The sequence below is a fragment of the Lissotriton vulgaris genome, chromosome 6 (assembly GCF_964263255.1).
Source record: "Lissotriton vulgaris chromosome 6, aLisVul1.2, whole genome shotgun sequence".
In the NCBI taxonomy this organism is placed as follows: Eukaryota; Metazoa; Chordata; class Amphibia; order Caudata; family Salamandridae; genus Lissotriton; species Lissotriton vulgaris.
Window position 1 is genome coordinate 1,258,319,257 of NC_141694.1, and position 13,297 is coordinate 1,258,332,553.

Genomic DNA, 13,297 nt, shown 5'->3' on the forward strand with positions numbered 1-13,297 from the left:
AATCAGTGGTTATACTATAGGTAGTGCGGAACAACCTTTAGCCTAAATGGCTAATGAAAATACTTAACAATAAGATGAACACACTGAAAAAGCATACGAAAAAAACATACATTTTAAACGCCGTTCTCTGACGTCATGATCCCACCGGGGAGGACGATGCCTGTAGTCAAACCCTGCAAGACAGGAGGTAAAATGTCATCGAAACATTTAACGTGTATTTCCAAACAAAAGAGGCTGGGTCTGTTTGAGCTGTTGCCCCTGTTGTGCAGTGTCCTATTAGAAATCCGTTTAGTGCCCAAACTGGGAGCTAACCTGCTACACTTCGTCAAGGCTGCCCTCTGCCACTGCATCTGAATCGACTCACCGGGGACCGCATCCTGCCGGTGTGCATTCCAGAAAGGGTGTTTTGTGCCGGTAGGTAGCGGAGGACTCCCACATACGTGTTTGAATTGCGGAAGTTGGAACACTATACCGCTCGTGTTACTTTAAAACTGCCCGTCAACTTTGGATCAGAATCAGATCCATGTTGGAAAAGTTAAGTGCTCATACGCTTCTCTATATTCTCAAAAGCTACAAAACAGGCCATCTTGGGATAAATAATTGGCTACCAGCATTGCGAAAACATGAAAAAGACTCAGTGGACAAATAGTCAAGGAATGAGATTTTGTGCATTAAAGAAATCTTCAAAACAAAAAGGGGGGCGGATGGTTGGGGAGACACTCCGGGAGGGAGGGAGAGAGAATTGAATCGAAAAAACCTTGTGAAAGTCTTATTACCAGGTTACAAACAAACTTCTTTATCGATCTAAATAGAGGATATTTCATCAACGGTCTCAAAGAAGAAATGAGTTTATGGGTAAGGTGTTTAAAACAATAATCTACTTTGGTTCTATGTATCTTCATTGTACATCAATAGCTTAGGGAAGGTAAAAGTTGAGCTACACTTCTAGAGGAATTGGCCCCATGAGATGTTATCGTTGAGGTGCCGGGTGTCTGTATTGAGTTTGAACATCCATCTCTGTTCCTTTTGGAGGAGTCTCCTTTCCAGAATGTCTGTGTCTTTTATACATTCCGGGACTATCCATTTCAAATCACTGGGTGTGTGTTTTAGTTCAAGATAGTGTGATTAGATTTTTGTAGTAAGCCGTTGGCATCGTAAGTTTCTGCAGTGTTCGTAGATCCTTTTTCTGACTTTTTGAGTGGCCATGCCCACGTAGTACAAATTGCAAGGGCAAGTAATCAGGTAGACCACCCTAGAAGTATTGCAATTTGTTAAGTTTCAGAGTTGCCCAATCATTATATTGTTAAAAGATACTGTTTTAGTTGCCTCAGTGAAACAGCAAACAATGCAATTCCCACATGCGTAATGGCCAATGGGTAACATCGAAGGGATGTTATTTACAGTACATTTATAGAGAAAGTCTTTGGCCCGCACTCCTTGTTTCTATTCCTTTTCATCAATGGTAATCTCTTTGGGGGAGCAATCCTGCTTTGCGCTACGCCCTGAAGCGCTGGGTAAACAACATATTTAACAACAAGGGGTGGTGATGGACAGAGTGTCTGAATTAAGCAGAATACTCTCACCCAGTCAAGAGATCAGGGCTAGATCCAACACCGTTTTTTAGCTCACTGCACCATCCCAGTTCAGAACCTGGCTATATGCAAATTAGTCTGTTCCTGTCCCAGGAAACAACATAGCCATCGATGATATGGGTAATATCAGTCCCAGGATGCATCTCGCCATGTAAGATGAAAGAATCATCATAAGCTAATTTAATCAATGTTCCATGACTTTTATTGTTCGTGAGTTGTAGTTGCAGAACGAGGTAATTTCAATTTTCAAATGTGTGCATTAATCTCAATATGCCCATATCAGCGATGGCTATGTTATTTACAGTACATTGCAAGTGTGTACTAACATGTCCCTCAAGCTCTTTATTTTTCTGTGGGAGAACACGAGTTTAGGCATAGACACATTTCCACTATTCAGGAATACGCCAGTGTTTCTGGATAATTTGGGAGACCAGATTAGAAGCTATGCTATAGGTTGTGATACAGATAGGTTGTGATTCTTGATTTTTCTGTATAGAGCGTGTTTCCAGCAGGGCATCTCTATGGTTGTTTATGGTTGTTTAATGCTCATTTTTTAGCTTGGGCCACCATTCATCTGGGTAGTTCCTGGCTATCAATTTTTCAGTTAGTTGTTCTGCTTGTTTCCTGCAGTCTTTTTGTTCGGTACAGTACCTGATCCTCAGGAACTGTCCGAATGGTAGATTTAAATGCCTGGGGTGAAAGCTATCAAATAAAAGGAAGCAGTTTTTTGTTGTGGGTTTCAAATTTGCATTGGTCTTCAAAGTGCTGTTTTATACAAAAATATTCAGATCCAAAAATACCAACTCCTTTTTTTCCCATGGTGTGTGTGAACTTCAAAAAAGTATTTTGATCATTTAGCCATAATAGGAAAGCATTGGCTGTACTCTGGTTGCCTTCCCAAATTAGTAAAATGCCATCAATATAGCTCTTCCAAAGTTTGATATGTTGAAGAAAGGGGTTTGCTTGATTGAGGATTCTATGAGTTTCGAGATGATGTACATAGAGGCCCGCTACACTGGGGAAGAAGATCTCCCCATACTGGTTCCATGCTGTTGTCGGAATAGAATATCCTTGAAAAGAACTTATGAGAAAGAAAGGGGTTGGCTTGATTGAGGATTCTATGAGTTTCGAGATGATGTACATAGAGGCCCGCTACACTGGGGACGAAGATCTCCCCATACTGGTTCCATGCTGTTGGAGGAATAGCATATCCTTGAAACGAACTTATGAGAAAGATTCAACTAACTGCACCTTGTTATAACCTGTCAGAGGCATAACGCAAAATGAAGGGCCCCCTGCAGAATGTGATGAAGGGCCCCTGAGTCTCCCTTATCCCACCGATATTAATTGCTCTTTGGCTGAATGGAGGAAGGCAGAAGGCCTGGGGCCTCCTGCACTGCATGGGCTGTAGGGGCCTGTGTTTTGGCCCTGGCTGTGGGTGAGAATGAATGAACGTAGGAGTACACTTATGATGTCTACACTACAATAAATCAATCTCTTTGAGAAATTACTCCACACCTTGGTTCATGCAAATCTCACAACACTAATGATGCTTAGCAGTCAGCTCAGTGGTGGCCAATCAAATAAACCTCACTCGCTATGGCCACTAAATGAGGACTGTAAGTTGTCCAGAGGACACCCAAATCACTCCTGGAGCCTTTAATCTCCACTTCCTGACTTCTAGCACATTAACTCTCTTCCAGAGACGCGTGCTCATTTCGCTTTACCTTCGTTTTAATTCCTTTTTCTTGAGAAAAGTAGGACCTACTGTTCACCTTTGAACTTTATAATGGAGATATTTTGAAAACAATTACCATCCCTGGCCACAAGATGTCCTAGTTTCCAAAAAGTTGGGAATAGAGACGAAAATATCTGTAAGTTATGTTTTCACGACCCTTTCAATTATGTTTTCACAACCTTCTGTCAGCCTCTTCACTCAAAAAAAACATCAGATCACATTCCCCAAATGTAGTGGGCACTTTTGTAAAAAGAACAGCCTTTTTACAAAACTGGAGATTTTGCGACTTTTTTGCGAAACGCAAAATCCTGGAGGGTCTTGTTGAGTATTTCAAAAGTTTATAAACTTCAAATATTCTTTCAGCAAGGAAGCAAAAGCCACTGCTCCATCCTTTACATAGAGGAATATTTACAATGCATATTGTACAAGATAGTCTTCCTATTAGAGGTCACTTCAGGAAGAACATTTGAAGAGATTGATTAGTGACAAAATCAGAAACACAAATAGAGTGTGGACAGACTATTTTGTCAAAAATATTGAGGACAAGAATATCGAGTAGGTAAGTGCAAGTAGGTAAATGTAAATTTACTGTTCTTAACTTCAGATCTACGTACCTTGAAGATTTATAGATATATCGTCAAGGTACATATATGAGGAGTTATATGTAGCAAAAGTTTACTTACCCTTAGAAACTGACATACATGATATTCTTGTCCTCTATATTTTTGACATTATATTCTGTCCCACAATATTTGTGTTTCCGATATTTTGTCCAAATACCGAAGAGATGCGAGCACTTTCTAGGGTCAGGCCTGTACAAAGAAGTGCCATATGAACATAACTCCGTGTATAGATATAGTAATATCTACATCTTAAAGGAGTGTAGGTGTTAGAATAATAATAAGTCATCTAAATTAAATTTTATATACTTAATTATCAATATTTTAGTTAATAGTTTTTCTACAATAATGGTAGCGCAATATTAAGATTGTTATATTCTGACAAACAAAGTTACGGGTGTTTATTTGTGGATATAGAGGAAGTGTGGGTCTCATTACTAAAGGCTGGGCTTGGCCTTGATCTTGTCTGAAATCCTTTTTGTCTTCTTGTCAGCTTCCTGTATTGCCTTCTGGAACCACTATGAGGCAGAGAAGCTTCTCACTGTTATACAACCCCACACACCATATTGCTGGGAGAAGATTGGTAAGAGTAAGGGTATTTTAATGGATATAAAGGAGCTGTGTATCTGAGCCTTTCAGTAGCCATCCTTGAATGTTATTTGCAGTTCTCTTACATTGAATCTTTATTTTTTTTTAGATAACTTTATTTCGGTCAAAGACCATAAAAGTGCAAGTAAAATACATACAAAAGAGCACGAGTCAGTAAAACAATAAATAGAAGACAGGTCAATATTAAAAATAGATTAAACTAGATAGTTATCAAGACCTGAAAGTTTACAATTGAAAATTGGACACAATTAAACACAAGAATGTATCCAAAACTTTTCCTTCTATGCCACATGCCAAATAGAAAACGAGATACAGCAAAAACAATGGGGGGGGGGGGAGAGGGGAGGTGAGTATCATATGTTAAGACCCTACATGCCTGAATACAATATCTGAACCCTGGATTTCTACATAACGGAATCAGCCAGCATTTCCTTATAGTTTCATATGCAGGGCAAAAAAACATAACATGGCAACTTCTTCGCACTTATAGTTACATGCCGGGCAGGCTATATTTTCTGATTTTGCCCATTTACAGGTGAATGCTCTGAGTGGTAGACTGCCATGCCTTAACTGGATGTAAAGCTTCCTCGCATGGGGTGGATAGATTACATCTAAGAATTCCTCCGCTCGCAATTCAGTTTTCACCAGGAGGAACTCTGCTGACAGTCTTCCTAGGGAACCTGATCTCTGTAAGGCTAATGAGTTCTGCTGCCCCAGCTGACTTTTGAGTTCCAATTTGGATATCCCCGGGCAACACACCTCCGGGGTCTCCCAGAGCTCAGACAGACCAATCCGGATGCTAAGAGTCTTGATGTGGTGCAGCCACGGAATGTTCTTGCCTTTTAGAAGAGCACAGACCTCTAAAAATTCCTCTATATGGAGCCAGTTCAGGCACTGACCAAAGTCTCTTCCAGTAGAGCATGGGCCGTGCTGCTACTAGTTCTTCTATTGATTCCATCCCCGGGTCAAGTCGTAGAGGAATGAGTGGTGTGCTTGGTGGCAAGCCCAAAAGGCTCCTCATAAAGCCCTGCTCGACCCTCAGGAGATTAGATGTATTTTTATGGCCCCAAAGTTCTGCACCATACGTCGAGGCAATTCTAGCCTGGAGTCGCTATATTTCAATGACCGAGGCTGCCGGCTTAAAATCCGAAAATCTGTGGACTTTGCTAATGCCCGCATTACCTGGGATAACCTAAGAGCTGATTTGGAAATTATGGGTACCCCAGTCAAAATGTTCCGTCAAGGTAATGCCCAGATAGACAAAAGTCTTAACTCTTTCTAAGGCAGAACCATTGAGAATGGGGTTCGGGGGGTTGCTTTGGGAGATTGAAAATCATAAACTTGGTCTTGTCCAAGTTTATCTCCAATCCTCGTGAAGTACAGAATGCTGCAAAGCCGTCCAGGGTGCGCTGGATGCCCGATCATGTTTTAGAGAGCAACAAGGTCTCAGCCTAGGGGCGTCATTGTCAAATACACCAATTAAATGGTCCACAAGGCCATTGATGTAAAGACAAAATAACGTTGGCGCCAAGACGCCCCCCTGGCGTACACCCTTCAAAACGGGGAAACGTGCTGAGAGATCCCCGAGACTCCCACACCTAACTTGGGCATAGTTTCTAGTGTGAAGCCTTATTAGGATGTTCAATAGATAGGATGGGAGACCCAGTTCTGCTAAGACTTTCCATAATTTTTCCCTTGGAACTAGGTCGAAAGCGGCCCGCAGGTCAACAAAGTTGAGATAGAGGCTGCCACCCTCCACTCTCACCGTTTTCCAAAATAAGACCTGCAGCCGAAATATTTGATCCTAAGTTGAAATACCCGTTGTTAGACCTGACATCATTGGCTTGAGTCTCTCCTCCATCTTTGCCTCCACTGTTTTTCGATGTTTTGCTGGTATATGCTTTGGGCGCGGTGTCACTGCTGATCAGTGCCACAGCGCATGTGCTCCCTATGTTAAATGGATGTATCTATTGTATCCATGTTTGGCTTATTTGGTTTACTGTCAGTCCCTAGTCTAGTGCACCAGGAGTGCCGGGGCTTGTAAATGCGAATGCCGCTCGTGGGCTTGCAGCACGTGTTGTGCCACCCACAAAGAGCGGCCTCGTAAAAGAATGTCTACGGGTCGGTCATTGCGAGACCCACGTGCAGCCTAGTGCTGTCACGCAGGCTGCGCAAGTATACCTACTTGCCAGCCCCTCCAACCTGCCCTTGACTTCATGTTAGTCAACCCTATGGTAGGCCCACGGGCAGGGTGCATTGTAAGTATAAGGTAGGACACGCCTGACCAAGTTGGCATGTCCTAATAGTGAATTACAGCCATCTTCGTTCTTCACTATTGCGAGGTAGCCTGCTCTCCATTAGTTAGAATGGGCCGCCGGGATTATTAACGCTATGATCCTAGCTGGCTCGGGGAGCATGGTGCAATGTCGAGTTTGGTATCCCTGAACTCGGGGTTTAATTACGCATCCGTTGGTGTGGATGGTTTTTGGACTCTGGGTTTGGAAATAGCACTTTTTAGAAAGTGTCTATTTCCTTGTCCAACCATATCTGGTTTCTGCTGGTCTTGCGTGTGTGTGACAGGAGCTGGGTGGCTCCACAGGTCTGGATGAGTCAATGTGGGATGAGTGGGACATTTGCGTTGAGAGTAGGGGGAGAGTAGTTGCTGATAGCCTGCCCTGCCTGATACAATGTTGGCTCCACCTCCTGCTGGGCGTCTGAGGACCCAGCACTGCTCAGTGAATAGGCCAGGTGCGACTACCTGGCTCCGCCCACAACAGACCCAGGATGTTGGGAAATTCCCCTGCATGGACAAAGGGATCAAAGCCAGAAAGGGGTATAAGAGAAGGACCCCTGAACCATGAAATCAGATCACTTCTGACAAGGAACCCTGTAACCAAGGACAAGAGGCCTGCTGATCTGAGGACTTGCCTACCCCTTCTGCCAGTGTGCTGTTTGCTGGGGGGAATCCTGCAGTGCTTCTTTATTTTTGCCAAGGAACCAGGAGAGAGGAACTTTGTGTGTACTCTCACGCTTGCTAAGAAAATCTCCAAGGACTGGAAGAGTGCCAGTCTCCTGCTGAAGTCACAGGGCTAAAAGACTTCATCTGCTTAAAGTGCTATTTGCTGGAAACGTGAATTCAGCACCTCTGAAAGAACCAGCAATCTCGACGCCAACGGACGTCGCCGAATCCAGCTCGACGCAGTGGGTAACGGCCCCAGTGTCCCGCTTCCTCGACGACCGGCCGCCGGGCCCGACCGACGCCAGCAGCACCGCCAGTGAGTGGGAGTACGGCTCTAGCTCCAGAGGACCTCGTGTCTGCACCGCTGCTGATCGCATCAACTGTGTGCCCTCTCGACGCCGTGAGCGCTGCTCACTCTGTGCAACCGCATCATCGACGACGCCTGCTGAGGCCTGATCGACACCGAAGCCGCGACGCCGGATTGCTCGACGCCGCTGATCATCGTGCGCTTCATTTTCCAAAGGTACTGTGTTGTTGGGGGTCCGTGTGATTCCAGGCTCGACGTAGCGCTCCTCGCGGTCGACGCCGAACCTTTGGATTAACTTTGCCTCGACGTTGTGTAGCCCCCGTGTGGGTTACCCTGTTGCTAAGAACTGTATTGCCAAGAAGAATATTTACTTTGATACTAAAGACTTTTGTGCTAAAGAAGAAACTACCTTTGAACTATCCTTTTTCCCTTCCCAACGTATTTATTCAGATTGTGTCCATTTTTTGTCGTTATTTGGTCTTGTGCTAAGCCTTATATAAAAATACTTATTTTTATAATACTACTGTGTCGTGTCCATTTGTAGTGTATTCACTTTATTACTGTATGTGGTCATAATTGCTTAACACACAGCCTCTGAGATAAGCCTGTCTGCTCTGCCAAGCTACCAAGGGGGTGAGCAGGGGTTATCGAAGGGTGTGATCCCCTTGCCCTGACTAGAAAAGGTGTCCCTATTTGTCAGAAGTGTATACCTCTGCCAACTAGAGACAGCCGGTTCTAACACCCGTCCTAAACCCGGCCTGGAGTGTGGGCAGTATCTAATTTTCTTCCATCCACCCCTGGATCATATCTAGGATGATCCTGCCCATTAGTTTCTGTGCGGTGTCTATGAGACTAATAGGCCTATAGTTTGATGGGGTTAATGGGCAGCCTTTCTTAAAGATAGGGACGATCTGGGCTCCAAGCCAAGTATCTGGCGGGTCAATACCCCTAGGAATTGCATTATACAAAACCACCAAATACGGTGCCCATATTTTGGGTTGGGATCGGAATAAATCCCCGGGGATTTTATCTAGGCCGGGGCCTTGTTAGGTAATAGTCTTGCTATTGCAGACTCAACCTCCTTCAGAGTAATTTCTTCAGGCCGTTCTAGATGATACATGTCCCCAACAAGCCGGGAATCCTGCCTCCGATCACCATCCAAGGACCCCACCTGTCGATACTCGTGGCTGGGCCCCGGGACGGCCAACAGGAGACATGCCACAGTTTCCCATAAGACCAAATCTTTCGTCCCCACCGGTGTATGCTCCTGGAGAGGATCGGGATTGGGAGGGAGTAGTCTCTTCGCCCGAATTGGCATATAGGGCACCGAAGTGCGCTTCCCACACTGCGGGTGCTATATTCGGGGTTGTAGCCATTCCTCCCCCGCTCACACCAGAACTCACAATAGTCCAAAACGACTTGGAGTCCTTTCGTAAGAGTGCAGATCTAAGCTCCTCCCATCTGTTCTCCTCCCATTGCTTCTTTCCCCTGATAATGGCCTTTTTATAGTCCAGGCGGAATTTCTTAATGTTAATTCTATCTTTAGTATTTATTGCAGAAAGCAAATCTTTTTTTGCTTTCCTACAGGCTGCGTCATACCAGGGATGTGTCCTGGCCTGGTGGGATTTTTCCCTTCCCACAGGACTAAACACATCCACAAGCCTGACAGCCAGCTGTTTGTGAATTTCCACAGCTCTACCCTGGGAGTCTAGATCCAAATTGTCAATGCCTATATCCCCCATATCTGTTAGCAGCGGTATTGCTATCTGGTATATTTCAGCGAGTTTCATGGGAGAGTCCTGGAGGTAGGGCCATTTTACCCTCCGCCTGTTGTTAGAAATCAAAAGTGGCAACAGCGGACCGTTAGAATCAGGAGCATGGTTTGTTAGCCCAAAACTCCCAGGTTTGAGTGTTAAGACAAGGGCATTGTGGTCACTATCTTGTCGTGGGTAGACCCTAAATTTCAACAATTTATGCCAATGTCTGGCTTCCATCATTATATAGTCGATGATAGAAGTTTGCCCCAGTCTTTTAAACGTGACTGATCCCAGTCTGTCGGGCTCTAATCTCCCATTACACGCCCACAGCGACGTTGAGAGGGAGAAAGACATAATTAGAAGGACCAATGGGGTCCATGCTCTGACAGTAGGGATCTGCGGATCGGGAACATGCCAGAACCAGTCCTCATCATCCAGCTCTCCCATATCTGAAATCACGAGGGGCTCAAATTGGCAGTTGAAGTTGCCTCCAACTATTAGGGCGACTAAAGGGTCGATTGAATGTGTAACCTGCTTTAATGTTTCAATAGTATCGGATTCTTGACCACTCTTTAGAGGTCTTGAATAGATGTTTAATATGGCCATCTGGGGCCTATCTTGAGGTGTTAAAAGAATGCATTGGACATCCAGCGAGTTAGTTGATATTTGAACTGCCTGGACCCCCAAATGCATGCCCATCCATATTGACAGGCCACCCGAGGGTCTCCCCCTACCCCTAGTTGTCGCCAGGATATCAAAAGTGGCAAAGCCTGCCCTTACACTCTCCTCCAGTTCCCATGTTTCATGCATCAGGCAAATGTTGTGCATTGCCATAAAAGAGCCCCATTCAGGTAAAGCCAGTTTCTTTTTCATCCCGGCCACATTCCAGGACAATATTTATATACCTCTATCAACTGGCCTGATGTTAATTGATGGTTCACCCTTACTTTGGTCAGGCCCAGTACTACACAATAAGATCTTGGGCTCTGGTGTCTTTTCCCTTGCCTCACCTCTTAGCATTTCCTCGGAGGAAGGACAGACCCCCACATGCGTAGTACCTGCCCCCGATTCCATCCCACCATCTGTGATGTTGTTATATGTGGTTAGGTTCTCAGGGATACTACTGTCACCATTACCCACCAATATCGCTATTTGGATGCCCAGACTGCTACGTATTTGGGATAAGGGACTCTGCCTCACAGGGCGTCAGTCGACCTGTTCCAACATGCTAAACCTATTTCTTTGAGGGAATAGTGAAAGTAAGGGAATATATGTCTGACAGCCCTCCCAGGATGTTATTCCCTGTTGGATTCTGGGTGGTAAGATGTTCTGGCCCCCTTCTTGTCGCATACCTCTATTCTGTCCAGTTCTCCGCTGGGGAGTGGGATAGAAATATGACAAGTGTAGGGGGAAAATTTGGGTGTTAGACCAGGATGGCGACCTGCTGCAGATGTATTCTACAGAGCGTGTGTTCTCAAAGTTAATCACAACACAGTTTCCCGCAATAGTTTTAGGTCCAGTCCCAATCCAGTCTACTCTTCTAACACACAATATTTCTCCAGAGATATTAGGGGGGAGAGGCCTGTTGGAGTTAAGCCATTGTATACATTTGTTTTTTAATTCAAAATGATCCTCACTTTTTCCCTGGCTTAAAGGAGGAACCCCAGCAAGGACCACAACATATGGTAGAGACTCAGGAGGGAGATCAAGGGAGGGCAGGACAGCTGGAGACCCCTCCTCTGAAGTATTTCTGCTAGCTTGGGCTTGTTGGTCCAATAAGTTTGCTCTGACTTCAGTGGCCCCCCTCGGGAATGTTGTATTTCCAGTGTCTACTTTTCCAACCCTGGGCAGAGGTAGAATAGGGTCAGGGGTAGAATTGCCAGTTACCCGAGCCGGTACAGCTGGTATATTTTTACTGGCTGGTAGAATTTTAGGGTTGGAAGTGGAAGTGGGCTTAATAGTTTTAGGATTCCCCGATGGACTAATCAGCTGGGTTCTCCCTAGACCAATATTGTTGATGGTGGAAACTAATCTATCAAGCCTAGATGTCAGTGATTTAAAATGTGAACCAATAATCTGTTCCATATGAGCTTCGAAATCAGATAATAGATGAGTGACCCAAACAGGAGTTCCCACAGAGGACAGAGAAGGACCAGCAGCAACCTGTGCACAGTCAGGTAGGGTCGTGGATCTTTTAGCTAAGTTTTTTACAAGTTTAATTTTCTTACTTCTCAGGCGGGGTTTGGGGGCCTTTCTGGCTACAGGGTGTGGAGGGGAATTGGCAACCTCTGGGGAATCATTTACATCAAGAACAATCTGTGCACAGGGCAGCTCTGCAAAAGAGCACGTAAGGGAAGAACTGAAGTCAGGGGGATCAACAGTAACAGCTGAAAAATCCCCTACACACTGGAGAGGGGGGATGGCCGGAGTAATTGATAATCACCTCTCAGTATTCTCTATGGCAGATGCCACTACCCCGATCGTCTACTGCAGCATCTTATCAATGGCAGTGAGGCTTGGGGAGGTTGTGCCGTGGCAGCCTGGTGCCTAGTCATGGGGCGAGAGGTAGCAGGCTTAGTATTTTTACCCTTGTTGCTCATTCTTACAACCGGGTGGACAAATCCCACAATGCACAATACTTAATACTTTCGCCCCACAATATTAAAAAAGGACTGATAGCAGGAAAAAATATTTGCATTGACGGTCCTGCGGCGAAAAGTTTTAGAGTAATTAAATGAAATGTCCAAGATGGAGTGATTTTCAAAAGTACCTTTGGGTATGAATCAATTCCAGGGAAAATAGTAGAGATGTTACATTGGTGGCCCAGCCCAGCCTCCTCTGGCCTCTGACGGCCGCAGACGGCCCGCCCTTGTCCTGGGCTTCTCCTGGCACGTCCCGCTCGCGTGTCGCGCGGCGAGGATCCAAATTCTCCTTTATACGCCTCCTGGCGCTTGGTACTGCCGTTTTGCGAGATTGCTGAGAGGTGTAGTCAGAGTGTTTGGTGGAGCCAGGCCCGGCCAGTTGGAGAGCGGAGCAAAGCCCGGCCCGGAATACAGCCCCCAACCAGGATGCAGTCACTCGGCGGAGCCAAGCCCGGACAGGGAAGCAGCGGAGCGAGACCCAGCCCAGAGCACAATCCTCAGCAGAATACAATGCACAGAGGACTCTGCGGAGCCAGGCCCGCCCAGAAGCAGTAGTGAAGCAGTGTCCAGCCCGCGGCTCAGCCCCAAAGAAAATAGCAGGTACACAGGGAACTCGGCCCCAAATTCTCCTTTATACGCCTCCTGGCGCTCGGTACTGGCGTTTTGCAAGATTGCTGGGAGGTGTAGTCAGAGTGTTTGGCGGAGCCAGGCCCGGCCAGTTGGAGAGCGGAGCAAAGCCCGGCCCGGAATACAGCCCCCAACCAGGATGCAGTCCCTCAGCGGAGCCAAGCCCGGCCAGGGAAGCAGCGGAGCGAGACCCAGCCCAGAGCACAATCCCCAAGCAGAATACAATGCACAAGGGACTCGGCGGAGCCAGGCCCGGCCAGAAGCAGTAGTGAAGCAGTGTCCAGTCCACGTTTCAGCCCCAAAGAAAATAGCAGGTACACAAGGAACTCGGCCCCAAATTCCCCTTTATACACCTCCTGGCTCTTGGTATTAGCGTTTTGCGAGATTGCTGGGAAGTGTAGTCAGAGTGTTTTGCGGAGCCAGGCCCGGCAGTTGGAGAGCGGAGC

The 13,297-nt window shown here is 45.9% G+C and overlaps 1 protein-coding gene across 1 annotated transcript in view; it reads left to right on the forward strand.

The window, feature by feature from the left end:
* LOC147708724 (uncharacterized) overlaps positions 1-13,297 on the forward strand; it is a 222,161-nt gene that overhangs the window by 39,432 nt on the left and 169,432 nt on the right. The window contains exon 9 of the mRNA XM_086925770.1: positions 4,444-4,533. Coding sequence (XP_086781896.1) covers positions 4,444-4,533 — 90 coding nt within the window. The remainder of the gene's footprint in view (positions 1-4,443; positions 4,534-13,297) is intronic.